The sequence below is a fragment of the Pan paniscus genome, chromosome 16 (genome assembly GCF_029289425.2).
Source record: "Pan paniscus chromosome 16, NHGRI_mPanPan1-v2.0_pri, whole genome shotgun sequence".
Classification (NCBI taxonomy): domain Eukaryota; kingdom Metazoa; phylum Chordata; class Mammalia; order Primates; family Hominidae; genus Pan; species Pan paniscus.
The window spans coordinates 38,054,520-38,079,310 of NC_073265.2; the positions used below are offsets into that span (position 1 = coordinate 38,054,520).

At 38.4% G+C, this 24,791-nt stretch overlaps 1 protein-coding gene across 4 annotated transcripts in view; it reads right to left on the minus strand.

Annotated features, from left to right (window-relative positions):
• Positions 1-12,291: 12,291 nt before the first annotated feature.
• SHC4 (SHC adaptor protein 4) overlaps positions 12,292-24,791 on the minus strand; it is a 159,848-nt gene continuing 147,348 nt past the window's right edge. For all 4 annotated transcript variants that reach the window (XM_055098722.2, XM_055098721.2, XM_055098720.2 and 1 more), the window contains 2 exons: positions 21,646-21,899; positions 12,292-13,005 (listed from right to left, as the gene is read on the minus strand). In XM_055098722.2, the coding sequence (XP_054954697.1) occupies positions 12,850-13,005; positions 21,646-21,899 (410 nt within the window). In that variant the 3' untranslated portion in view covers positions 12,292-12,849. The remainder of the gene's footprint in view (positions 13,006-21,645; positions 21,900-24,791) is intronic.

The window sequence follows — 24,791 nt, forward strand, 5'->3', positions numbered from 1 at the left end:
AAGATGCTTACGTAGAAAAATAAATAATAATAAAAATTGTTTACTAAGTGTAATAAGAGTATAATAGGCAATAATTCTAGGGAAAGTGAACACCTAAAGATGAATCTATCAAGGCAGGTTCAAGGAAGAAGAGAAGGAGAGAGCTCAACAGGTCAGTTGATTAGCATGAGTGCAATTTAAAGGCCAGACCAGCAAAAGTGCAGGAATCTTACATTTAGAGGTAAGTCTGGAGAAGAAGGCAGGAAGGAGGTGGTCCATAGAAGAGCTTTAAGCCTGGGAGAATAGGAAAGGCATTCTACAGAGGTCAGGTAATGGTGTGCACAAGGAATGAATCTAACATCCAAAGAAACACAAGCAGACAGAGGCATTCTGGGATAAGAAAGGCAAGTGTGGGAGAAGAAAGTAAAACTGCCAAAGATCTCAAATGCTGGACAAAAGATTATCTGTGAAACGTTGGCTCGATGTTTACCTTGCATGTTTTAAATGCGCACACCTATGAGCTGGGTGAGACATTTCAAGAGAAAATGTCACATTGTTGATGAGATGGGGTCCCTCCCACTAACAAGCATTTATAAAGGTAAAGCTAAACCATTATTTCTCCTTTTTCCTCCTTTTTGGTGTCAAAGCTATCAGGTCAAAGCAATGTCACCACAGGAGTGCTATCCAAAGTGCTATCATCAAGGAGTACTATCCTCAAAGGAACACAGAACTTAGAGTAAGAAGATCTGAGTTCAAGTCCCAGTTCTCCTACCTACTAGCATTGTCCATAACAATTTAACACTCAAAAGCCTCAAAGTCCTTATCTGAAAATAGGGATGATAATACCCACTTCTCAGGATTGTGGCCAAAAAAAAAATGAGATGAGATTGTGAGAAACAGCTTTTAAATATAAAAACATTATTTTCCATTGTGTTTCTATGTACTATGGCTTATTGGATTAGAGTACACACTGGGGGCTGAGGTAGTAAGGAAAAACCAGGAAGTTGTTCTGGGAGTGGATGGCAGAGAAAGACAAGGGTGAATGTGTGCCGAGGGCAACAGGAGCTTATGGGATGGGACAAACAAAGAGTCTACACAAAGGATATGGCTTCATGAGAACAGGACAAAAATAGGAAGTGCTAGAGATGGAACAGGAGTACTTGGAAAGAACCAAGGAAGATCAGACCATTATTTACAACTTATTCAACAGTATTTTGGGAACACCTACTTTGTGCCAAACACTGTGCTGGGATCATTTAATATTGACATGTGGATCAAAATGCCCACTCTGCTCAAGTCCCTTCTCACAGAATCTGCTCCTGCTCACAGTCATTATGACCTCACCACCATCACCATCCTACCACCCACGGTCCTGGCCAGACTTGACTGAATCAAAGGGGAACACTAGACCCAAGCTGGGCCAATCGTATTCCCTTCCCAGATAACTAAGATTCCACAAAACTGAGCGAGGTGGTAGCCATACAGAGGAGAAGCAGACTTTTATTACACTTGCCTGTATTTTATGGGAAATATGCTTCCTCCATAACTGTGTCATATACATGGTAGACCCTAGACTGAAGATCATGAACTTTTGCCACTGAAAGCCATGTATCTGTCTGGTTCCTGTACTTTGAAAAGCCAGACAGTTTAGCTTTTCCTTGCATTCTGTGATAACTAAACCTTAAAAACTTTTTGACTTGAGCTGGCTTGGGTCATTGTAGAGGTTGAATCATGTTCCCTAAAATTTCATGTCCACCTAGAACTTCAGAATGTGACTTTATTTGGAAATATGGTTTTTGCTGATACAATTGTTTAATATGAGCTCATTCGGGATTAAACTTAGGTAAAGCTAAACCATCATTTCTCCCTTTTCCTCTTTTTTGGTGTCAAAGCTATCAGGTTAAAGCAATGTCATCACAGAAGTGCTATGCAAAGTGCTATCAGCCCTAAGTCTAATGACTGGTGTCTTTATAAGAAGAGAGGACACAAAGAGACACATAGGGAGAAGACAGCCATGTGAGGGTAAAGGTGGTGATTGGGGTTAGATTGCCGTAGGCCAAGGAACGTCTGGGGCCACCAGATGCTGGAAGAGACAAGAAAGGATTTTTCCCTAGAGCCTTTGGAGGGAGCATGGCCCTACCACATCTTGATTTCAGACTTCTATCTTCCAGAACTGTGAGAGAATAAACTTCTGTTGTTTGCGGTATTGGTTACAGTAGCCCTAAGAAGTTAATAAAGGTAGGTTTACATTCTTGGCAACCAAACATTCATGACTAAGATACATTTTTAGTGATTATATTTGAAAAGTCTAGACCAGTGATACTCCAAATAGGGCCATGGTCCACTGGTATACCTCATTTGTATTAAATGATACAAATGCCCAAGGCATTTCTTCAATTATCATAGGAAAATAATTTGTAGATTTTTATTTTTACATACAATTAGAAATCCACCAAGTAAGATATAGGAAGTTACTAATGTTAAGAATTTGTAAATTAAAATGAGTGCATTTTTCGGGTTTATCAAGAATGATCATTTGGATGTGCAATATTACAAAGCTCTTGCTCATGCACAGTTGAAGGTAATTGGAATTCTCAGTTTTGGAAGGAGGATGTTAATAGCACCATTCCCCCAGGAAGTCATGGTCTTTACGAGCTGTTATTACTGTTTATTTATTAACTATGTTTGGCTTCATCAATATCAAGTAAGCTTATTGTGAGTTGTTTGATTAAACCAACTCTATGTAGTGTTAACTACTTTAAATATTTTCACTTTTTCTATAGCGACTTTAAAATAATATACATTTGGGTGGGGCGCCATGGCTCATGTCTGTAATCCCAGCACTTTGGGAGGCTAAGGCCGGCAGATCACCTGAGGTCAGGAGTTTGAGACCAACCCAGGCAACATGGCGAAACCCCATCTCTACCAAAAATATAAAAATTAGCAAGGCGTGGTGGCACATGCCTGTAGTCCCAGCTACTTGGGAGACTGAGGGAGGAGAATCACTTGAACCTGGGAGGCGGAGGCTGCAGTGAGCTGAGGTCAGCCACTGCACTCCAGCCTGGGCAACAGAGCGAGAGTCTGTCTCAAAAAACTAAATAAATAAATAAAATAATAGACATTTAGAGGTTCGAGTTCTTATTACTAAAACAATCAACTTGTAATTCCTCTGAAATTTGCTTATACTTTATGAAAATATGCTGGCTATGAATTTTTTCTGCTTAAATAACATATTTATCAAGGCAAGTGTGAAAAATTACTTGTTTTTTGAAAAATAGGGCAGTATTTAGGAATATAAAATCATATGAATGAGATCATACTCCTCTCTTAAAAGTAAGTAAATAGGCCGGGCACGGTGGCTCACGCCTGTAATCCCAGCACTTTGGGAACCCGAGGACGGTGGAACACAAGGTCAGGCGATCGAGACCATCCTGGCTAATGCGGTGAAACCCTGTCTCTACTAAAAATACAAAAAATAAAAATAAAAATAAATTAGCTGGGCGTGGTGGCAGGCACCTGCAGTCCCAGCTACTCGGGAGGCTGCGGCAAGAGAATGGCGTGAACCTGGGAGGCGAAGCTAGCAGTGAGCAAAGATCGTGCCACTGCACTCCAGCCTGGGCGACAGAGCAAGACTCTGTCTCAAAAAAAAAAAAAGTAAGTAAGTAAATAATTCCTATTGTTCCTCTCCAGTTCTCTGTTGTCACCAAGTTCTTTTCTCCCTGCCCAAGAAAGAGATGGGCTGGATGAAAGTTAGGTCTTTTGCTACTTTGGTCAAAAGAGTGTAAGCACCAATGGCTTGGATTTCATGTTTAGGCTTTTTAATCACAGGCTTTTAATCACCACAGGCTTTTAATCAGAAACCAGTAAAAGCTGTCAGAAGTGATATTGACCATTTTTAAAGAGCCAAAGCTGCAATAATTATATTTGAATGTGGAATTAAGACCCACTCAAATGGCAAGAGATGCTCAGGCCATTCCATTTTTGTTTCTTAAAACATTCAGCAGATTAAAAAAGAAAGATGTACCAAAACAAGATTATAAAATTGGTGTATATTTTAAATGCTTACATAGTGTGTTCAATCCATATTGACAAAATACAGCATAATATAATGATGCCATTCATAAGAAAATGTATAATTTATTAACATTTATAAATTTGTATGCATTCATATTTATTAAAAATTTTAATGCATTTGAATACTTAGACTAGTCCAGTAATGGAATACATGTTGAAAGTTATTTGATCTGAGGTTGGATTCCCAGAAGAAAAGTCATACAGATGATTTTTTAAGGGCTTCCAGAAGAAACCAGTAAGGAAGTGAAGAAAAGGGTAAAGCTAGGAGAAGAGGCCACGTAAGGGTATGATTTCAGAAGTACCAGCCCCCACCCTGATCCTGAACTCTGGAATGTAACAGATGCGAAGGAACTGAGCTTTTGCACTCTTGTACGAGTGATGGTGCGAGGTGTAAACTCACAGGCCGTTCTGGTTCTTGGTGACCCAAAGCAGCTTCACTAGCCTGCATCTGTTCTCAGAATGAACAGTGACACAGAAGCAAAACACATAGAAGCCAAGGAAGGGGTAGACAGAAGTGCTTTGAGGGACTCCAGGGGGTCTGGACAAAGCACTGGCTATATCTCCTACAACATCCTTGTTTGCCATCCTTTGATCTTATCAGCGTATCTCTGGAAATAATATCAGATATTTACATTTGAGGCCCTTCAAGAATGTAACCTCATGCAGCTCCTCCAATTGACCCTCCTAGTCCTAGCATGATGGGACCCAGGACTACCAAGATGATCTTATCACCATGTTCTGTGGATATACTATATTCAGTGGAGCTGCCAAGTGTTAAAGTAGAAATTTGCCTAAAGTCTCTTGATATATCTAGGTTTTACCCCTAAACTTTATTAAACTTTTTTATTTTGGGAAAATTATAGACTCACATGGAAGAAATGAGATCTCCTGTAAGCTTTACCCAGTTTCCACCAATAATGTCTTACAAAACTATACTACAACATCATAACCAGGATATCCATATTAATACAGTCAAGATACAAAACAATTCTGCCACCAAAAGGATCCCTCATGTTGTCCTTTTATAATTGTACCCACTTCCCTCCCACCTACTAACTCCCTCCTTAACCCCTGTCTTAGTCCGCTGGGGCTGCTATAACAAAGTACCATAAACTGAATGGCTTATAAACAACAGCAATTTATATCTTCTAGTTCTGGAGAGTAGGAAGTTCAAGATCAAGGCACCAGCAGATTTGGTGTCTGATGGGGGCCCATTTATTGGCTCATAGAAGGCACCTTCTTACTGCGTCCTCACATGACGGAAATGCTAAGGGAGCTCTCTGAGGCCTCTTTTATAGGGGCACTAATTTAATTACTTTACAAAGGCCCCACCTTCTAATATGATCACATTGATGATTAGGTTTCAGCATATGGATCTTAGGGGGATACAAACATTCAGACCATAGCAACCCCAATCTGTTCTTTATTTCTATAATTTTATTGTTTCCAAAATGTTTATATGTGTGTGTGTGTGTGTGTGTGTGTGTGTGTGTGTATATAAAATAAAATCTTTTGGGACTGGCATTTTTCACTCTTCTAATTCTCTGGAGATTCATCCAAGTTGTTGCGTCTCTCAATGCTTCTTCCTTTTTAGTGATGAATAGTGTTCCATGGTACGGATACACCACAGTTTGTTTAATCATTCACCCATGGAAGGATCTGGGTTGTCTCCAGTTTTTGGTTATTATGAACAAAGCTGTTATGAACATTCCTGTACAAGTTTTAGTGTGAACATAGGGATTCATTTTTTGTGTGATCAATACCCAGGAGTGCAGTTGCTGGTTAACGTTAGTTGCACGTGCAGTTTTTTAATAAACTGCCAGACTTTTCCAGAGTGGCTGTACTATTTCATGTCCCTACCAGGATTGTACGTGTGATCTACTTTCTCTTCTCATGGCTGGCATTTGGTGGTGTTGATATTTTCCATTTTACCCATTCTGATAGGTGTGTGGTGATATCTCATTATGGTTTTAATTTCCTTACTGGCAAATGATATCAAACATATTTTTATGTGCTTATTTGCCACCTGTATACTTTCTTCAGTGAAATCTGTGTTCATATATTTTGCCCACTTTCTATTGTCTTTTTTCTTTTCTTTTCTTTTCTTTTTTTTTTGAGACGAAGTGTTGCTCTGTTGCCCAAGCTGGAGTGCAGTGGTGTGATCTCGGCTCACTGCAACCTCTGCTTCCTGGGTTCAAGCGATTCTGCTGCCTCAGCCTCCAGAGTAGCTGGAATTACAGGCATGCACCACCATGCCTGGCTAATTTTTGTATTTTTAGTAGAGACAAGGTTTCACCATGTTGGCCAGGCTGGTCTTGAACTCCTGACCTCAAATGATCCACCCGCCTCGGCCTCCCAAAGTGTTGGGATCACAGGCTGAGCCACTGTGCCCAGCCTCTGTTGTATTTTTTCTAACTGTTGAGTTTTGAGAGTTTTTAACTACATTCTAGATTTTTGTTCTTTGTCAGATATGTGGTTTGCAAATATTTTCTCTCAGTCTATGGTTTGTCCTTCATCGTCTCAACAGAGTTTTACATGCAGCAAAAATCTGTAATTTTTTTTTTTTTTTGAGACAGAGTCTTGCTCTTTTGCTGAGGCTGGAGTGCAGTGGCGTGATCTTGGCTCACTGCAACCTCTGCCTCCCAGGTTCAAGTGATTCTCATGCCTCAGTCTCCCAAGTAGCTGGGATTACAGGCACACACCACCATGCCTGGCTAATTTTTTATATTTTTAGTAGAGATGGGTTTCGCCATGTTGCCCAGGCTGGTCTCCAACTCCTGAGCTCAGGCAATCAGCCCACCTCAGCCTCCTAAAGTGCTAGGATTAGGCATGAGCCACCGTGCCAGGCCAAAAATCTGTAATTTTGATGAAGTCCACTGTACTAGTGTTTCCTTTTACGGATCATGTTAAGTCTAATAAGTTTTTGCATAGTCGTATATCCTGAAGATTTTCTTTTAGGTTTTTTCCTAAAAGTGTTATAGTTTTACATCTTACATTGAAGTCCACAATCTACTTAAGGTTTGTATAAAGTGTGAGGTTCATTTTACCGAAAGATACTCAAGTATTCCAGCACTGTGTTAGTCACGGTTCTCTAAAGAGACAGAACTAATAGGATATGTGTATACATGAAGGGGAGCTTATTAAGGAGAATTGACTCACACAATCACAAGGTGAAGTACCATGATAGGCCGTCTGCAAGCTGAGGAGCAAGGAAGCCAGTCCGCGTCCCAAAATCTCAAAAGTAGGGAAGCTGACAGTGCAGCCTTCAGTCTGTGGCCGAAGGCCCACGAGCCCCTGGCAAACTACTGGTGTAAGTCCAAAAGTCCAAAAGCTGAAGAACATGGAGTCTAGTGTTCGAGGGCAGGAAGCATCCAGCATGGGAGAAAAGATGAAGGCCAGAAAACTCAACAAGTCAAGTCCTTCCACCTTCTTCTGTCTGCTTTATTCTAGCTGCCTGGCAGTTGATTAAATGGTGCCCACCCAGATTGAGGGTGGGTCTGCCTCTCCCTGTCCACTGATTAAAATATTAATCTCCTTTGGCAACACTCTCACAGACACACCCAAGAACGATAGTTTTCATCCTTCAATCCAATCAAGTTGACACTCAGTATTAACCATCACAAGCGCCATTTGTTGAAATGACCAGCCTTTATCTATTGAGTTGCTTTGCATCTTTGTCAAAAATCAGTTGGACATATTTGAGTGGTCTGTTTCTGGGTTCTCCATCTTGTTCCATTGGCCTATGTATCTATTCCTCCACCAACATCAATACAGTCTTTAAAAAATGATATAATAAGTCTTAAAATCAGGTAAGATGACTCCTCCCACCTTGTTCTTTTTAAAAATTGTTTTAGCTATTCTAGTTCCTCTGCCTTTCCACATACATTTTAGAATAATCTTGTCTATATCTACAAAAATCTTGCTGAAAGTTTGACAGGAATTGCATGAAGTCTGTGTACCAATTTGGGGAGAGTTGACATCTTTCTTATGTTGAGGTTTGTAATGCATGAACACAGTATGCCTCTCCATTTATTATATCTTTGATTTCCTTCATCAGCATTCTGTCGTTTGCAGTGTGCATCTTGTACGTATTTTGTTAGGTTTACATGCATGTCCTTTTTAGCAGCTGTAAATAGTATTGCATTTTAAATTTTGTGTCTATATGTTCATTGTTAATATATAGAAATGCAATTTAATTTTGTATGTTTATCTTGTATCCTCTAAGCTTTGCTAAACTTAGTTCTAGGAGGGATTTTTTTGGTCATTTTCTGGATTTGGGGATTTTGAGGGTTTTTGTAGATCCTTGGAATTTTTTGCACATAAACAATCATGTTATCTGCAAATAGGGACAGTTTTATTTCTTCTTTTCTGATCTTTAAATAAAATACCTTTTATTTCCTTTTCCTGTCTTATTGCACTATCTAGAACTTCCAGTAGTATATTGACAAGAATAGTGGTAATAGATGTCATTGCCTTGCTCCTCATTTTAGGGGGAAATGACTCAGGCCATGACTTTAAGTATAATGTTAGTTAGCTGTAGGTTCTTTGTAGATATTTTTTTTTTTAAGACATGGTCTCACTTTATTGTCCAGGCTGGAGTGCCAGGGCACAGCTATGGCTCACTGCAGCCTTAGCCTCCCAGGCTCAAGTGATCTTCCCATGTCTGCCTTCAGAGTAGCTGGGACTACAGGTGCACATCACCACACCCAGCTAATATTTTAAAAATTTTCTGCAGAGATGGGGTTTTGCCATGCTGCCCAAGATGGTCTCAAACTCCTGAGCTCAAGCGACTGCCTGCCTTGGCCTCCCAAACTGTTGGGATTACGGGTGTGAGCCACCAAGTGTGGCCTCTGTAGTTGGTGTTTATTTATTTTTAGTTTACTAAGAATTTTTATCATAAATCGATGTTGAATTGTATCAAATGCATTTTCTGCATCAATTGATATCATGTGGTTTTTCTTCTTTAGCTTCTTAATATAGTGGATTACAGTGATTGATTTTCAAACATTGAACCAGCCTTGTATTCCTGGAATTAACCTTACTTAGTCATATTACGGTGCATAATTCTTTTTATATATTGGGGAATAATCCTTGCTAATATTTTGTTAATGATTTTTGATCATATTCACAGAGATTTCATCAGTAGTTTTCTTTTTTTGTGCTGTTTTTGTCTGGTTTTGATGTCAGAGTAATTTTACCTTCAAAATATGAATTGAGAAGTATTCCCTTCTCTTCCATTTTCTGGAAGCAATTGTATAGCATTAATGTTATTTCTTCAAATGATAGAATTCTCCAATGAAACATCTGATCCTGGAAATTCTTTGGGGGAGGTAATTGTGAATTCAGTTTTCATAATAGTTATAAGGTTATTCAAGTGATCAATTTCATATTGGCTAAATTGTGGTAGTTTGTACTTTTTGAGGAACTGGTCTATTTCATCCAAGTTGTTGTCAAATTTATATGTGTAGAACTGTGTGTTGCATTCCCCTATTATTCTTTTGATGTTTTCAGAGTCTGTAGTGATAAATTCTCTTTCATTCACAGACTAAAACCGTTTGTCCCATTAGTAAGACTATGGCAAACTACAGACAATTCATTTTTAACACTAATATGTCGATACTTAAATATTTTCCACAGATGCAGATGGTATATTTCACATATGTTTGACATAGTGATTTCATATTATAATTTTTGTCGGTCTATAATTCCAATCATAAAAGGTAACAGGGTCAGGTTCATTACTTTTCCATATATAATTACAAGTAATAAAATGGCAAAATTAGTAGAAGGAATTGCAAGAAACATGAAGGTGGGATTAAAAGTATCTCTGTAAGATTGAAATGCATTTGAAGTTGTTCTTGAGCAAAATAACCAATGCTTCAAAATATAGCTTGAGTTTTAATAATAGTAACAAGTTGACATTTTTGCTGTAATTCATTTATGGTTACCTGAGAATCTGGACTTATTTCTCTGCAAATTAGCTTTGCCTTACTGGCTAACCCAAAGCCTCTCTAATGCTTTTAGAAGCTTGACTCTCTTCAAAGTCCTCTGTGCTAGATGTACTCCATTTATTTGCCCTTCCAGATCTCCCCCTCTAGTCTTTTCCACCCCCCTCTGTTCCCAGGAGGCTGACCTCCAGAACTGCATCAAGGAGCTCCCTTGCTCTCTGTCTTCAAGTTACTTGGGCCAGTGGAGAATCCCAGCAGGAGACAGATAGGGGGAGCAGAAAAATGTTGGGTTATGAATGCCCCTCACTGCCTCTTAGTTGAGTCAGCAGGGCTGATTGCATTCCTCCACTACAGGCCACAGCTCCTAAAAGGCAGCCCTTGCACACAGCTCCCTCTCCAGATTCTGTTAGCTGTTCTTTCCCTTTCTCCCTTAATTGGCCCCAAGGCACTGCATTCTCCCTCCTGATTTCCCTAAACTCTGCCCACACCTTTGTAAATAGTCCCTTTAATAAACTCACCTTGAATTATCCAGTTTGATTGAGCCAATCTGTTTCCCTGATACATTTTACAAATGACAGTTTCCAAATCCCAAACATCAGACATATTCTGTCAATTGTCACAAAGCAATAATCATTTATTTTTTAAAGTCGTTTACAGGTATTTATAGGCAAATGGATTTCCACTTTAAGACAGATAAAGAATGTGAGATTAAAATAGCATGCAGACATTCCTTTTATTGTTTCCTTTTGCTTTAACTGTGTCTGTGGTATTTTTAAGTGCTGTATTTAACTACTATACTATTACAGTCAAATACTGATTATCCATGTGTACTGCTGACACCATTTACAGTCATTGCATCTATTTGTATCAGGAATTCTTGCTACCAAGTTAATACTCTGCTCAGCTAGAGTGAGACCACAGCCCTGCTCTGTCTCTGATAAAAGTGGTTAGACTACCCATACATTTCTACTGTCTATACTCATGCTGATCCCCTTTTTAAGAACAAACGATCAAGACCTAAGGTATATGGAAAACTGGTGAAAAGTACATTAATTCTAGTTGTGTAAGAGGAAACAAATCCATCTAAAAAATTAATGGCAGTAGAAATAAAAATCATAAGCCTTTACAGTAAAATATTAGAGTTCAGTATGCTTGGTTTCTAATGATTTCTATCCAAAAGAAGTTCTATTTAAAACTTAGCAAATATATCACAATCACAAAGACTAAGTTGTATCTACATAGCCAAAATGAAATGGAGTTAAGGCAATATCCAGATAACTCAAGATTAAAAAAAAAACAAAAAACATTTTTCTTGCAAAGGCAAGAAAAGGACATAAGTAGTTTTCTGCTACTCAAACCAAATCCACTTTTATCATCATTCCCTATATTCCAAAGTTTCAGTATTTTAGACTGAATGGTTTGGAGTCTAAACTATGTGAATGTTGATCTCAGGTGTGCCATTCATTCTGTGAGTATGGACACAGACTATAGAAGAAAAGCTTAATTTTTTACCTTAACTATACAGACTGGTTATCAATAACGACCTCTAACAAATGAAAAACTTGCTTTTTAGAGACTCATACTATAAGTTAGGACTGAAGTAGTCCTCCAAATTCACCTAGCCCATTTAGCTCATTTTATTGCCAAGGAAACTGGAACCCAAACAGATTCAGCAACTTGCTGAAGGTCACACTGATAAGACTCAGCATAATGCTTTTCTGTATACCATGCTTAATCACTCTGTTAGTTTACCAGTTGGTCTACATGTGGAAAATCTTTCCAAGTGCTTCATTCAATATGTTTTTTTTTTCCTTCTGCATTTTGTCTGATCATATCTATACAAGGTGCTAAGGATATATGTAGGTGAGAAACTATGATTCAGTGTCAGCCAATCAAGAAGAAATTTTCCTATAATTTCAAATAGATTCTGTACTTTTACTAAGAATGAAACCAATTTGAATAGTAAATATGAAGAATACTGGTTTTGTTTGCCCTCTTTTAAATCCATGCACTCATGAGGTTTTTTTTGTTTTTTTTTTTTTTGTTTTTTGTTTTTTGTCTTTTTAGCAGGAAGAGGGGGAGAATATAATGAAATCAGAAATGACTGATAGATTTGGCCTCTTCAGCTTGTCACATGCTGTATTAAGACAGTCTGAATAGCAAACACTGAGAAATGCTAGGCCAGAGGATTTGGGCCCCAATCCTTTTAACCAGCAAATGGGACAGTCCAATGAAACAGACAGCCATGTTAGTGGCTTTTGATTTGATTCCACTGACATACACACAGTTCGAATTCAATGTCATATTTATTTTAACATTGCAGTGAAAAATGCTGCTAAACAGAAAATGTAATAAAGTCAATAAGGCTCAAGAAAATTGCTTATTTTTTGTAGCAAGAAAAGCTTTTTTTTTGGCAAATGGTTCTATAGTCATAGAACATGAAGATACTTAGAATTAATCTCCCAATATGAAAATGTCCCCCAAATTATCAAGTTGAAAGGCACATACCACTGCCCCAGCAGTTCATTCAAGTTGTCGTTAGCATGTGAAATTTTAGTTGTGCTTTTAGCTTGTTATCAATGCAATATGGCCTTAAAAAGTGACATCCGTGCATACATATAATTTCTTTTAAAATGACCAACCCTCTTCCTCTTTTCTGATTTTCATTTCTGAAGACCAATTTTTGTTAGTTCTTCATTTTATAGAGGACCTGGTCCATGATGGTCTTGGAAAGATGCACTTCACAGTTTGTGCTCTATTTTATCTACAAACAAAGTTTAAATTATCTTTGTGTCCTAATACAAAATGGGGTTTCTTGAAATATCAGTGTGATGGTGCTTCAATACTGTCATTTGTTGGAATGCAAAAGTGCTGGATTATTATCTTTTCTCACTGGTTGTTTAAGGCTTACTTCGCTTCCAGAGGAGATGATTGGCAAACTGTTATCCATATGGTATCTGATAAGGTGGCCGACATTATCAAATACATGATCCTTGGTCCTCACCTTGAAAAAGAAGTACAAATATATTTAGGTTAAATTATAGTAGTTCTCCTGAAAGATATAAATAATAAGGGGGAAAATGCCAGATATATCCCTAAAGTAGATACTTTGCTGAAAAAAGAAAAGGTACTTTTTTTTTTTTTTTTTTTTTTGAGACAGAGTGTCACTCTGTGGCCCAGGTTAGAGTGTAGTGGCACGATCTCGACTCACTGCAACCTCCACCTCCTGGGTTCACGCAATTCTAGTGCTTCAGCCCGAGTAACTGGGACTACAGGCACGTGCCACCATGCCCGGCTAATTTTTTTTATTTTAGTAGAGATGGCGTTTCACCGTGTTGCCCAGGCTAGTCTCAAACTCCTGAGCGCCAATGCCCACCTTGGCTTCCCAAAGGGCTAGGAGAAAAGGTGCTTTTAAACTCTGTAGTCCCTAGTCAACAATTTTCTCATTCCTCATTACCATTTTAAAGCAACCATTCCCATAAGTTAGGAAAATGGTAGGCACTTGTCACCCAATCCAAATTTGCAATCAGCCTCTTTGCAGTATTATTGTTTGGTATATTCTATGTCACTATCTCTATAACTATTTAACTGGTTTGTATACAAACATGAATCCCAGGATTGTAATTATCTTCTGTTAACCAGAGTGCTTCCATATCACCTTGTCTCTGTCAGAAGCAGGCCTTTCTGGAGAAGTCCTACCTCCTATCTCTCTTTGGAGGCTCAGCATTCCTGTCTTCTCCAAGAAGCCTCCTCAGACCTTTCTAATAGGCATTCATGTGTCCTTCCCACAGACTTCATAGTAGCTGATTCACAGATATTTGTTGCATGGAACTTACTGTCGGCATGCCAAAGAAATTCAATTTTCTTATGGCATGCCTTCTATGGAATTCCCTTCCTAGTACCCTATGCATAGACAGAAGCTGTACATTACTATCCATTGTGGCTCTACCAGCTTGGTGGCCTGGTTATACAAGTGCTCCTGTTTGGAGGATGGCTAGGAACCATCCAGGAAAGGGGAAGGCATGCAACAAGGCAGCACCTCGTTATGTATTTCTGCCAGCTCTCCTACAAGGGATTCTTGGAGTTCTGTCTAGATGTTGGTTTTTGCCGTATTAAAATCATGCATAATTACTGGAATAATTAATATAATTTGAATATGGACTATGACTTAGATAGTATTGTACAAATGTTAAGTTTCCTGATTTTGATCTTTGTACTATGGCTATGGAAGAGAATATCTCTGTTCTTAGGAAATACACATTCAAGGATTTACAGAAGAGGACACAATGGCACCAATTTGCTCTCAAATGGCTCCAAACCTCAAAAAGGTTTTCCTCTCCTCCATCTCATTCCCATCCCACACCAAATCAGCTGACCAATCCTTCCATTCTATGTTCTTAATGCCAAGTCACTCTGCCTTCTTCTTTGTATTTCTTCTGCCTCCATTCTGCCTCAGGCTGTCACTACTTTTTACCTAGAAGCCTCTAATTACTCTCTCTGTCCCTGGTCTTTCCCCTTCTCTTTAATCAATCCTGTATACAAGTGTGAAATTAATCTTTCAAGTACAGAGATTGTAAGCAGGCCACTCTGGCTGAATGCCCCGTATGCTTTAGTTTGCTAGGGGCTAGGATAGGGAGGGGAGGTTACGCACAGAGAGTTTCAACTATTTTGAATTAAAAATAAGGAGAATTCCTATAAAACTCTGGTTTTATGACTTATTTGAAAAAAATAAAAACTGGTCCCACTGGGCCTCTGCTCTGCATGACAGCATTTGGTTGGAGCTGAGTGGTGACTGCCCCCTTACACAGGGTATGTGCCTTTTTTAACACAGCCCACTGTACCTTATGCTCGCACTATCCCCTGCCCAGCTTTATTCACTTACAGTACTGGCCTAGTCCTGCAGACACTTGTGTTTGTAACCTCACCCACACAAGATTTTTCATTGTGGTAAGAAACATATAACATGAGATCTGTCACATATGTATGTGTGTGTGTGTGTGTGTGTGTGTATATATCTGTTATGTAACAGTTAATACTGTACTATACACTTAACAGATTTTTAAGTGTACAGTACAATATTGTTAACTGTTAAGTACAACGTTATACAGCAGATCTCTGGAACTTTTTCATCTTGCATGACTGAAACTTTATACCCATCAAACAGCAACTACCCATTTCCTTGAGAACACTGTAGCATAGGACAGGATTTCCCTCTTTTCTATGGTTGTTCTATGGTGTTCCACTATATGGATATATCATATTTTCTTTATCCATTTATTGTTTAGTGGATCTTAGTTTTCACCTCTTGACTATTGTGAATAATGCTGCAATAAACATGGGAGTGCAAACATCTTTTCAAGATCCTGCTTTCAGTTCTTTTGGATAATTACCCAGAAGTGAGGTTGCTAGATCATATGGTAGTTTTATTTTTAATTTTTCGAGAAACCTCCAAACTGTGTTCCATAGAGGCCGTACAATTTTACACACCCACCAATAGTGCACGAGGGCACCAATTCTTCATATCCTTGCGAACACCTGTTATTTTCTTCCTCTTTTTAAAAAAATAATGGCCATCTTAACAAGTGTGAGGTATTATCTCACTGTGGTTTTGATTTGCATTTTCCTGATGATTAATGATGTTGATTGAGCATGTTTTCATATACCCGTTGGTCATTTTTTGGTCTTTTTGGAGAAATCTCTATTCATTCAAGTCCTTTGCCTATGTTTTCATTGGTTGCTTTTATTTTTTTGCTGTAGAGTTGTAGGCGTTCCTTATATATTTTGGATATTAACTCCTTATCAGATACATTGTTTGCAAATAGTTTCTCTCATTCTGTAGGTTGCCTTTTCACTAAGCTGATTGTTTTCTTTGCTGTGCAGAAGCTTTTTAGTTTAATGTAATGCCACTTCTCTAGTGTCCCTTTTGTTGCCTGTGGAAATACCAGTTTTCCTTCTGCCTCTAGTTTCATTCCACTGATACTTGGTATGATGTCAGCCTCTTAAATTTGTCAAGACTTGTCTTGTTATCTAACATAATCTATTCTGGAGAATGTTTTGTGTGCACTTGAGAAGAATATGTATTCTGTTGCTGTTGGATGGAATGTTCTGTATATGTATGTTAGATCCACTTGGTCCATAGTGTTGTTCAAGTTCTTTTTTTCCTCATTGATCTGTCTGGTGTTCTATCCATTATTGAAAGTGGAGCATTAAAATCCCCTACTATTATTGTTTTGCTGTCTATTTCCCCCTTTAGTTCTGTCAATGTTTGCTTCATATATTTGGGTACCCTGATGTGCATATATATTTATAATTATTATATCTTCCTGAAGAATTGATCCTTTTATCATTATATCATGTCCTTCTTTGTCTCTCTTGATATTTTGACTTAAAGTTTATTTTGTCCGATATAAGTATGGCCACTCCTGCCGTTTTTTGGTTATCATTTTCATGGAATATCTTTTTCTAAACTTTCACTTTCAACCTACGTGTGTCCTTAAATCTAAAGTGAGTCCTTGCCAGGCATGGTGGCTCACGCCTATAATCCCAACACTTTGGGAGGCCAAGCAGGTGGATCACCTGAGGTCAGGAGTTTGAGACCAGACTGGCGGACATGGTGAAACCTCGTCTCCACTAAAAATATATAAATTAGCTGGGCATGGTGGCGCACCCTTGTGGTCCCAGCTACTTGGGAGGCTGAGGCAGAAGAATCACTTGAACCCAGGAGGTAGAGGTTGTAGTGAGCTGAGATTGTACCACTGCAATCCAGCCTGGGCAATAGAGCGAGACTCCATCTCAAAAAAATAAATAAATAAAATAAAGTGAGTTTCTTATAGATAGCATGTAGTTGGAGCTTGTTTTTTTTTTAATCAATTCAGCCACTCTATGCTTTTTGATTACAGAATTTAATATATTTACATTTAAAGTAGTTAATACTAGAGAAGAACTATTACCATTCTATTTTTTTCTGTCTTAAAGATTTTTTTGGTCCTGTTTCTCCTTTCTTGCTGTCTTCCTTTGTGTTTCATTGATTTTTCATAGTGAATAGGCTTTAATTCCTTTATCATTTTGTTTTGTGTATCTTCTAGAAGTATTTTCTTTGTGATTATCATGGGGCTCGCATAAAACATAGCTATAACAATCTATTTTAAACTGATAACACCTTAACTTCAATCACATACAAATACTCTACACTGTTATTTCTCCACACACAATTTTATGTTATTGATGTCACCAATTACATTTTTAAATTTTGTGTATTCATTAACATATTTTATACTTACATAGTTATTGTTGCATAATAACATTTTGGTTAACAACAGACTGCATATACAATGGTGATCCCATAAGCTTATAATGAAGCTGAAAAATTCCTATTGCCTAATGCAATTGTCCTGAAGAATTGACTAATGAGTTGTTGGAACTGAAACAGGAAGGCATAGCTGAAGAGGAGGCAAAAGGAAAGGAAAGTGCAGGCAAAGAAAAAGAAGAAGAACCCCCCAAAAAATTAACAATAAAGAGTTTAGCAGAAGCTTTTTCAGACCTTAACAAGCTTCTTGAAAAGACTAAAAACATGGATCCCCAACACCAAAAGGTTTTCATTAATAGAAAAGAATGCTCATGTTGCATTATCTGCATACGAGCAAATCTATGATGAAAAAAGAAACAAAGCAAGCAAACCGCCAAGGTCATATTTCTGAAAATAGTGACACTTTCTCAAGAGACTCAAGCAGGTCCTTTAGGAGATATTCTAGAATAAGGCATTGTTATCATAGGAGATGACAACTCCATGCAAGTTATTGCTCCTTAAAGACTGTGGAACAATATGTGGAGATAGAAGACAGTGATATTGATGATCCTGCCCCTGTCTAGTGCTAGCCTAATGTCTGTGTTTCTGTCTCTATTTTTAACAATAACAAAAAAGTTTAAAAATAAAAAATAGAAATAAAAAATTTTAAAATAGGAAAAACCATATAGAATAAGGATATAAAGAAAGAAGATATTTTTGTACAGCTCTATAACCTATATTTTAAGCTAAGTGTTATTACAAAAAAGTCAAAAGATTAAAATAATTTAAATGTTTACAAAGTAAAAAAATTACAGTAAACTCAAGTTAATTTATTATTGAAGAAAGAAAATTAAAAAAATAAACTTAGTGTGGTCTAAGTGCATAGTGTTTATAAAGTGTGCAGTAGTGTGCAGTAATGTCCTAGGTCTTTACATTCGCTCACCACTCACTCGCAGGCTCATCTGGAGCAATTTCCAGTCCTGCAAGCTTCATTCACAGTAAATGTTCTACATAGGTATACCATTTCAAATCTTTTATATCCTATTTCACTGCACCTTTTCTATGTTTACATACACAAATATTTACCATTGTGTTACAATTGTCTACAGTATTCAGTACACTAACGTGCTGTATAGGTTTGCAACCTACAAGCAATAGGTTATACCATATAGCCTAGGTGTGTAGTAGGCTATACTATCTAGGTTTGTGTACATATATTCAAAAATGTTTGCACAATGAAAAAATCATCTAGCAATGTATTTCTCATAACATTTCCCCATTGTTAAGTGATACATGACTTATTTTTCACATTTTTGTCTTTTAACTTCTATAACCAGAATTAAAAGTTATTTACACACTGCCATTATAATATTACAGTATTCTGTGTTTTTCTATATATTTACCTTTACCAGCAAGCTTTGTACTTTCATATGCTTTCATGTTACTGTTTGGTATCCTTTTGTTTCAACTTGAAGGACTTTAGCATTTCTTGAAAGGCAGATCTAGTGCTAACAAACTCCTCATCTTTTGTTTATCTCAGAAAGTCTATATTTCTCTTTCATTTTTAAAGGATGGTTTTGGCCAGGAATGGTGGCTCACGCCTATAATCCCAGCACTTTGGGAGGCCAAGGCAGGTGGATAACCTGAGGTCTGGAGTTCAAGACCAGCCTGGCCAACATGGCAAAACCCTGTCTCTACTCAAAATACAAAAAATTAGCCAGGTGTGGTGGCAGGCACCTGTAATCCTAGCTACTTGGGAGGCTGAGGCAGGAGAATCACTTGAACCCAGGAGGCAGAGGTTGCAGTGAACCGAGATGGTGCCATTGTACTCCAGCCTGGGCGACAAGAGTGAAACGTGGTCTCAAAAGAAGAAGAAGAAAAAAAGAAAGGATGGTTTTGCCAGATGGAGTAGTCTTGGTTGGCAGTCTTTTTTCTTTTAGCATTTTGAATATATTGAACCCACTGATAGTCTTACGGTGGTTATGATAAATGTGCTGACAGTCTTATGGAGGCTCTCTGGCACATAATGAGTCTCTTCTCTTGCTGCTTTCAAAATTCTCTGTTTTTGACAATTTGATTATAATGTATCATGATGTGAATGTCTTAGGGTTCCTCATAGTTGGAGTCCATTGGTCTTCTTGAATCTGATGTTCATTCTCATCCCTTACTTGGGAAGATTCAGACATTATTTCTTTAAATAAGCTTTCTGCCCCCTTTCCCTCTCCTTCTTCTCCTTCACTCTCTTGTTTTTGAACTCCAATAATGCATAAACTGGTCTGCTTGATGGTGTATCACAAATCCCTTAGGCTTTCTTCACTTTTTAAAAGTAATATTTTTGTTGTTGTTCCTTTTTCTGAAGAATTTCAAATGACCTCTCTTTGAGTTTGCTGGTTTTTTTCTTCTGCTTAATCAAGTCTGCTGCTGAACCCCTCTAGTGATTTTTTCAGTTCAGTTATTGTATTCTTCAGGTCCAAAATTTCTGTCTGCCTCTTTTTAATATTTTCTTTCTCTCTGTTGATATTCTGACTTTGTTCATGGATGGTATTATTGAGCTCATAGAGCATCTTTATTATACTTATTTTGAATTCTTTGTCAGTTAATTCATATGCCTCTGTTTCTTTAGGATCTGTTTCTAGATATTTATTTTGTTTGTTTGTTTGGGCCATGTTTCCCTGATTCTTTTTGAGTTTCATAACTTCGTGTTGGGATCTATGCATTTGAAAAACAGCCACCTCTCCCTTTCCTTACAAACTGGCTTCATACAAGGGAAGAATCACACCAACCAGCCCAAATAGAGATTCTGGGGGTCTCCAAAACCTTCTGTGGGGGGACGTGACTTTTCTGGGCCTGTGTGTTCAATTTTTCAATTACAGAGGTTTGCCAGTTTTTCAGGAACTTGTAATCTCTTTCTCCTTCTGATGTCTGTGGCACTGCAAGTTCTCTTGTTCTATAGCAGCAAGCCACCCCACTGTCCCTTGTTCTCCATGGTCACAGGCATCCAAGGTATGCCAGCTTCCTTTCAGTGCCCCAAGTGGCAGGACAGATAACTGGTTTATCAGGTATCCCTCCAAAAAGCTGCAATTCTGGACACACTTCACTCCCCTCCCTCCCTTCTGAAGGAGAACCTTCAAGTTGTGTGCTTTCTCCTATTTGTACTGAGGAGTGCCAGCTGCAGCAAGCTATCCTGTGCTCTTCTTTGTTCTCAGTGGCTCCTGGCATCCAAAATATGGCAGTACCATGAGCACTCCATGTGAAGTGAGACAGAAACCAGTCCCTCAGGCAACCCACTGAAAAGCCAGAACATGGCATGCAAGCTCTACTCTCCTCTTTCCCCCATTCCCCCAAGGGAGAGGTCATGAGACATGGAATTCCTTCCTGCCACTGAGCTATGCTGATTTGGGGAAGGAGATGATACAGATAAAGTGAAATTGTTCTTCTTACCAGTTTCGACATGACTGTTTTCAGCTCTATGCTCACCTGAGGTACTGCAACTTTTGAAGTGAATTCTGTGGTTCTCATAAAGGTATTTTGGTCAATATAGGGTTGTTAATTCTGTGTTTCTTTTGGGGGAACAAGGGCTGGGACTTCCTATTCTGCCATCTTGCTGATGTCACCACTCACATGGGCTTTGATTGCATCATTTGTCTCAAAACTGCCAATGCCTCCCCACTGCCTGGCAAATTAGGCATTTCTACCCCATATTGATGGCTCTAACTTACCTTTCCCAAGATAATTTTCTGTCTACAGGCATCCTTTGCTACTGTCATTCATCTTCTATTGGCTTAATACCATTCTATTACTCTGTCTGCACCTATGGTTCCTTCTCTATACTCCAAATGTCCCCCTTTTGAAATCTTGCCTTCTTTCAAGGTTTGCTTTACATGATGGACCCTATAAGAAACCTTCTTAGTTTGCCTCAACCAGAATGACCTCTCTGTTCTGAGAAACACCATAATGCTTTGGTTGAACCATTCTTATCTCATTCAGCTTTATATTATAATTATTTAAGCACTTGTTTTATTAAATTATCAGCACTCTGAGAGCAAGGACTATGTATGTGATACTGAACAACAAACAGCCGCAAATTCCTTTATTTCTATATAGCAGGTATTCATTTAATTCATTGAATTGAATTGAAAAGGGCAGAAAGAGGCTGTCCTCTGCTTGATACTCCAGGGTGGCCTCCTACTCTAACCCTTCCACTACCCTCTAGTTAGCATGTCCTGCTCCAGCTGGAAGGTTCCAGAAAAAGCAAATACTTAGCCTTGAGCACTATTCAATACCAGGTTTTGGAAATCATTCAGGGTATGCTTAATAGAACAACATCCTGTGAAACCTCTAATGAGAAGTCAATGATACCTTGCCTTCAGGATCCACCAGGAGAAGATGTTTTGCTTGGCCTCCCTGTAGTCCACTCAGCACATATTGGCCAGGGGATGTTGCACTCTCTCGAACCAAAAAGTCCCCATCCTTTACCAAGAGGCTCTCTGCCGCCTTCCTGCTCAGCTTGCCATGATAGCATTCTTCGCTCCACAGCTGCTGCTTAATGTGTGGCAAAGAATGTGAGCTGGCAGGCTGGGCTGTGGCACCCGGCTGAACAGTTTCTGGTGCCTCTGAAGTCAGAACACAAAGAGAGACATCATTGAGTTACCTCTTCATCCATTCATTCATTCATTCATTCATTCATTTATTCACTCAGCAAATATAACCTGAGGTCCTACTGTGTGCCAGCCATTGTTTAAATAATACTGCTTGGGGAACAAATGAGGTTTTTGTTTTCAGAACTCCCAACAGGCTTTAATTTAATGGTAGATCCAAACATTGCCTTTGGCTTCTGTTACCAGGGAAGCCTTGCCCAGGTGCAGGAGTTTTTCTTTCAGATGGGAAATGGAACAGACCCATGAGAACAGCTTTTATAACTGCAGAGAGAGGCTCTTTATGTCCTAGGGGTTGCATGTTAAAGAGAAAAAGGCTTATGCTATACCTGGATTACAAATAATTTCTACAATGTTTCCAAACGCTTTGAAAATAGCTATAATAACTTCAGGCCATCCCCACTTTTTAGCATTTAGCTCTTGTCCCACCTTTTAAAAACCAAATTATTAGTGTGTGTCTAGTCATTCTTCTGACCCAAAACTTCAAAACTTTGCTAAACCTCACAGCATTCCCACTAAAGGACTACTTTGTTGTTTGTGTCATTCACCTGCCTGGACAAAAAGAGTTGATGAGGTAAAAGAAGACAAATCATCAGGGAGGAACAGCCCAAGGCAGCTCCCCAAGGCACTGCTGAATAAGTGTTGTCCAGAGTTGAGAGCACTGGGGATGGGAAGGGACCTCCAGTTAGCAGTTTATAGTACTATCCACACTCATAATAGTGATAATAGTTACTGCGTAGTTCTCATTTATCAAGTGTGATAGAAACTGCTAAATGCTTTATATACATTATGTTGTTTAACTCTCAAAATTAGACAGCAAGGAAATGAATCTTTAGAAAGGGTGGCCAGACAGGATGGCTCATGCCTGTTATCCCAGCACTTTGGGAGGCCGAGGCAGGTGGATTACCTGAGCTCAGGAGTTCGAGACCAGCCTGGGAAACATGATGAAATCCTGTCTCTACAAAAAATCCAAAAAAAAAAAAAAAAAAAAAAAAAAAGCCAGGCATAGTGGCACGTGCCTGCAGTCCCAGCTACTTGGGGGGCTGAGACAAGAGAATCGCTTAAACCGGGGAGGCAGAGGTTGCAATGAGCCAAGATCGCGCCACTGCACTCCAGCCTGGGCGACAGTGAGACCCTGCCTCAAACAAACAAAAAGGAAGGTTAAGGGACTTAAATTTACACTGCTAATAGTTGTAGATCTGAAATTCGAAACAAGGTCATCTGACTCCAAAGCCTAGATTCTTAATTACTAAACTCTAAGGTCCTTGCCTTGGATGTGAAAATCTTTCTTTTAGTGGAATCTAGCCACTCTGCTTTAGTAGTACCCACAGAGGTCCCTAGCAGGTAGCAAGGCTAATCTTACTTGGGGTAGCCTTCAGCATCTCCAGAACTAATAATGTAAAATTCTTATGTCTGAAACCAGGTTCTTATGTCTGAAACTTGTATGTTTAATAAGGCAAATTTACCAGGAAAATAACCATAGAAACTAGACTTTGTTTGTTTTTTTTTTGTTTTTTTTTTTAAACACAAAGTGTCTTTGAAATAGAAACCAGTCTTTATCTTTATAAACACAAAGAAGTGTTTATGTGTCCTTAGGTAAGAGTCTTGCGAATGAGAAATTATCTTGACTATGAGTTTGTATGACTACAATTTACACACGATCATCCCATGAAGTCACTGGTGTAGGCAACCAGTGTCCTGTAGTCGTAATTCAATTCTACTGTTAATACGTTATAGTTTTGTCCCTACTTGAGGGCTTCTTTCTGCACACAGTTATAATGAGTATTCACAAACAGATCTTTTAAAAAATATCATTAGTCTAAATCTAATGGCTGGAAACACTCTCTTCTACAATCAAATCTTTCTATTGTTGCCAGAAATAGCCTGATAAAATGTATGCAGATTTGATGAATAATACTTGTAACTGGCCTTAGTGCTGCCTGCTTTCAGGCACAATGGATAACTTCTAATGAGTAGCCATGTGTGTGTTTGTGTGTGTGAAAAAGTGTGTGAGTGTGGGAGGAATGCATGCACGCAGTGTGTGGGTATACACATCTTAATGCGTGATGGCTTTTGGTCTATTCTGAGGTTATGGTGAAGAGCTTTTCGACAAAGACAAAACAATAGAAAAACAGACATTATATCATCTTGAAAAGAGGCAATGGATCGTGGGCCAACCAGAGGAAATGGACAATGTTTCCCTAACAGTTTCCCAAATTAGCAGAAGGACAAGATACTCCGCTGGGAGATTTCAGTCATCCAAACATTTGCTGAAAATCTGATTCTGCCAGAATAGATAACAATTTGTTTATTTTGTTTAATTTTAAAAGTCACACATACTAGCTTTTTAAAATCTAGGAAAGAGAAAAACAAATAAAATTAATCACCTATGGTCTCATCACTAAATAAAACCGCTCTTAACACTGTGGTACATTATCTATTGTCTTGCTCCTTTTCTAATGCATAAGTTGACTTTGAAAATAATAATTATAATCTAAATATGGTTATTTATATATCATTTATGTGTAATATTTAATAAATTGCTGAATTGATATAATCATATTTTCTGAGAAGAAGTAGTGGAGGTTAAGGAAGTAATAAGGAAGGCCAATCTAGATTTAATTGAAACCATAAAAAAGTGATAGGACTTATGGAAGATAGTAATCATATCATCTTGGAGTTCCTATTGGCACTTAAAGACATATTGTTCACAATCAGACCTTCAAGAAAGCACAGTATAGATATGGCTATCCACACCCAAATGGATCTAATGGGCAAAAACCTCTAAAAGGGAAAATACAGTTTAAGGAAGAGAAAAAAATCTAACATGCAAAATCTGGATTAAATAAT